This window comes from Montipora foliosa, chromosome 14 (genome assembly GCF_036669935.1).
Source record: "Montipora foliosa isolate CH-2021 chromosome 14, ASM3666993v2, whole genome shotgun sequence".
Classification (NCBI taxonomy): Eukaryota; Metazoa; Cnidaria; class Anthozoa; order Scleractinia; family Acroporidae; genus Montipora; species Montipora foliosa.
Window position 1 is genome coordinate 2,923,135 of NC_090882.1, and position 2,500 is coordinate 2,925,634.

General features: G+C 40.0%; 1 protein-coding gene across 1 annotated transcript in view; it reads left to right on the forward strand.

Annotated features, from left to right (window-relative positions):
• The first annotated feature begins 902 nt into the window (after nucleotides 1-902).
• The window catches only part of LOC137984724 (dermatan-sulfate epimerase-like protein), a 3,156-nt gene continuing 1,558 nt past the window's right edge, over nucleotides 903-2,500 (forward strand). Inside the window, exons 1-2 of the mRNA XM_068831985.1 lie at nucleotides 903-1,114; nucleotides 1,248-2,500. The exon at nucleotides 1,248-2,500 is cut by the window's right edge and continues 1,558 nt beyond it. Of these exons, the coding sequence (XP_068688086.1) occupies nucleotides 1,275-2,500 (1,226 nt within the window). The 5' untranslated portion in view covers nucleotides 903-1,114; nucleotides 1,248-1,274. The remainder of the gene's footprint in view (nucleotides 1,115-1,247) is intronic.

Here is a 2,500-nt window from a genome sequence, read left to right on the forward strand (position 1 = left end):
GCATTACTGGGCATTGCGTACATTTTTATTGTAATACCAAAGCACGACACAGTAAAATGAGTAAATTAGTAGAGTTGCCAAATGAGACAACCGCGCAATATAATTGCTGACAGTTGAGTTAATTATAAAGCAGTTTTCAAGTGACTGGCGAAAGTAATTACGTGATTGCAATTGCTACGCTTAGTAATTGATTTCAAAATCTCGCGCCAGTTTAGCAACCAATGAGGAGGAAAACCAAATCAATCGCGACTTGCATTCCCTATTTTTCCCGCTCTTTGAGCAACTAACATGGAATTGCTACAAAATTTGGATTGGTTCATTGCGCTGTTTTCACCTTCTGTGATTGGTCAAAGTTATTACTTTGGTATTACGACACTCAATTGAAAACCGCTCTATTAGGAGGTAATTACAGAATTAGTACTTGATAATAATTATTGACAATTCTTAAAAGAAAAAAACAGTACATTCTGAGATTAAGTTGAAATAACATACAGAGATTAAACAAAACTACACAAGTTACACACAATACCTCAAAGGGGAAATGCTCCTTTAGCCATTTTTAAACAAAATGTTTCTACAATAGTTTATTGTTCTTGGCTGCGATATATTTCTTGACTTGGAATTTGCTCCGACCTTTTAATTTAAAACCCTTATTATTAGGAAGGACCTGTCTTTTTCTAAAATCCCACAATTTTACCAATTAATATCAGATAATTCAGTAAGGGAGATAATGATAGCATGATTCCAAAGATCATGTCTTGTAAACAAAAAGCGGTATAATATTCCTTTGATGTCATAAAATAATACTGTTTTAAATTATTCCAAAACGGGTTTGAATGGGAACAAAAGAAAAATAGTGATAATGGTTCGTAAATACGGTCTCAAGTGGCTTTTGGTCCGCCGGCGCAATGACAGCTTTCCTGTAATATATGAAATGAAAACTCTTACAGCCACAAACAACGGCAAAAAGTTTCTTCTTGATTTGCGCATAATCGAGTACGGCACAAAGCCCATCCTTGCAAGATGACCGGTTTGTTGTTGAGTGTTGTCAAATAGGCGCTGTCATTGTCCGATGGAATTTGCCAGAAGCAGGATTCTTCTGTTGCGTAGCTAGGTAGCTGGTTATGTTCACATTTAAGATCACATTCTGAGATCGCCAATTCTCCGCGGTATCGCAGTTCCCACCATTGACTTTTGGAGTTAACGAAGATGTATCACTTGAAATTACGCTTTCTTTCACTTTGCAGAAACAAAAGACGAAAACCCTTAAAGAAATGATTTTAGTTCACTGGATTATGCTGATCCTTCTGTTTGACTTGGTTCAAATATCACGAGAACGAGCAGTCCACCCTAACCTCTATTTTTCGCCGAATGAAGTCAATCGCTTGCGACAGCAGGCGAAAACAACTCATCGGGAGATTTTCGCTGGCATAGCAGAAGCTGCTGAGTATATCAAAGCAAAGCCCTTAAGATATCTGCCACCAAGAGACTGGTTTAAATTTTCTAGTAGATGGAACGAAGACCATGGGAATAACTTTGGAGCTTTAGCTATGTACTGTGTGTTGAACCACACTGACATTAAAGCTAGAAATATTGCTTTGCAATTTTTTGACAACTTCGTCTCCTTACCAAACTGGCGTTTTAGGGCGAACATGGTGGACGACGTACCTGTGGCACATAGCCTGGTTGGCGTAGCAACGGCCTATGATTTTCTTTACGAACACCTCGATGTTGGTTTGAAAGAGAAAACTTTCACGAAGATTGCAAATGTCACCAAGGAGCTTTACGAAAGGTCCTTTAAGCTTTCCTGGGGTTCACAGTACATCCAAAATCACGTTGCTACTAATTATGTAGCCTTGTTAATAGGAGCATTGGTCGTTGAGCAAGAAATCGAAGAAGCAAAGATTTGGAAAACACGAGCACATCGTATGCTTCATCGTACCATGTTTCTTCTTAATCTTGTCAAGGATGGTTCTATGGAAGAAGGAGTAGCGTATGGTTCTTACACTTCAAGGTCTCTGACTCAGTATATTTTCCTGGCTAACCGACACCTTGGAATTGACTTGACGAACAACAACTGGTTGGCAGAACACTTCTGGTTCATGTATCGTACGATTCTTCCAGGATTCACCGAGACTGTTGGCATTGCAGATTCAAACTCCAATTGGTTCTACGGACCCGAGAGCCAGCTCGTTTTCTTGGATAATTACGTCATGAGAAACGGCTACGGAAACTGGCTTGCGGGTCGAATCCGAAGAATGCGATTAAAGATCGCTAAATTGCCTGCTTCCCATCGTTATTGCACGCTCCATACCGAGTTCATCTTCTACAACGCAAGTATTCCAGAAACCGAACCTCCGAATGCAACAACTCCGCAGCTTCATGTTTTCAAGGACTGGGGAGTCGTGACATACGGAGGCGGAGCGTTAGATAAGGACGGACGAAAGCATACATTTCTATCGTTTAAGACGAGTGTATTGCACGGAAGAGCGATGAACAA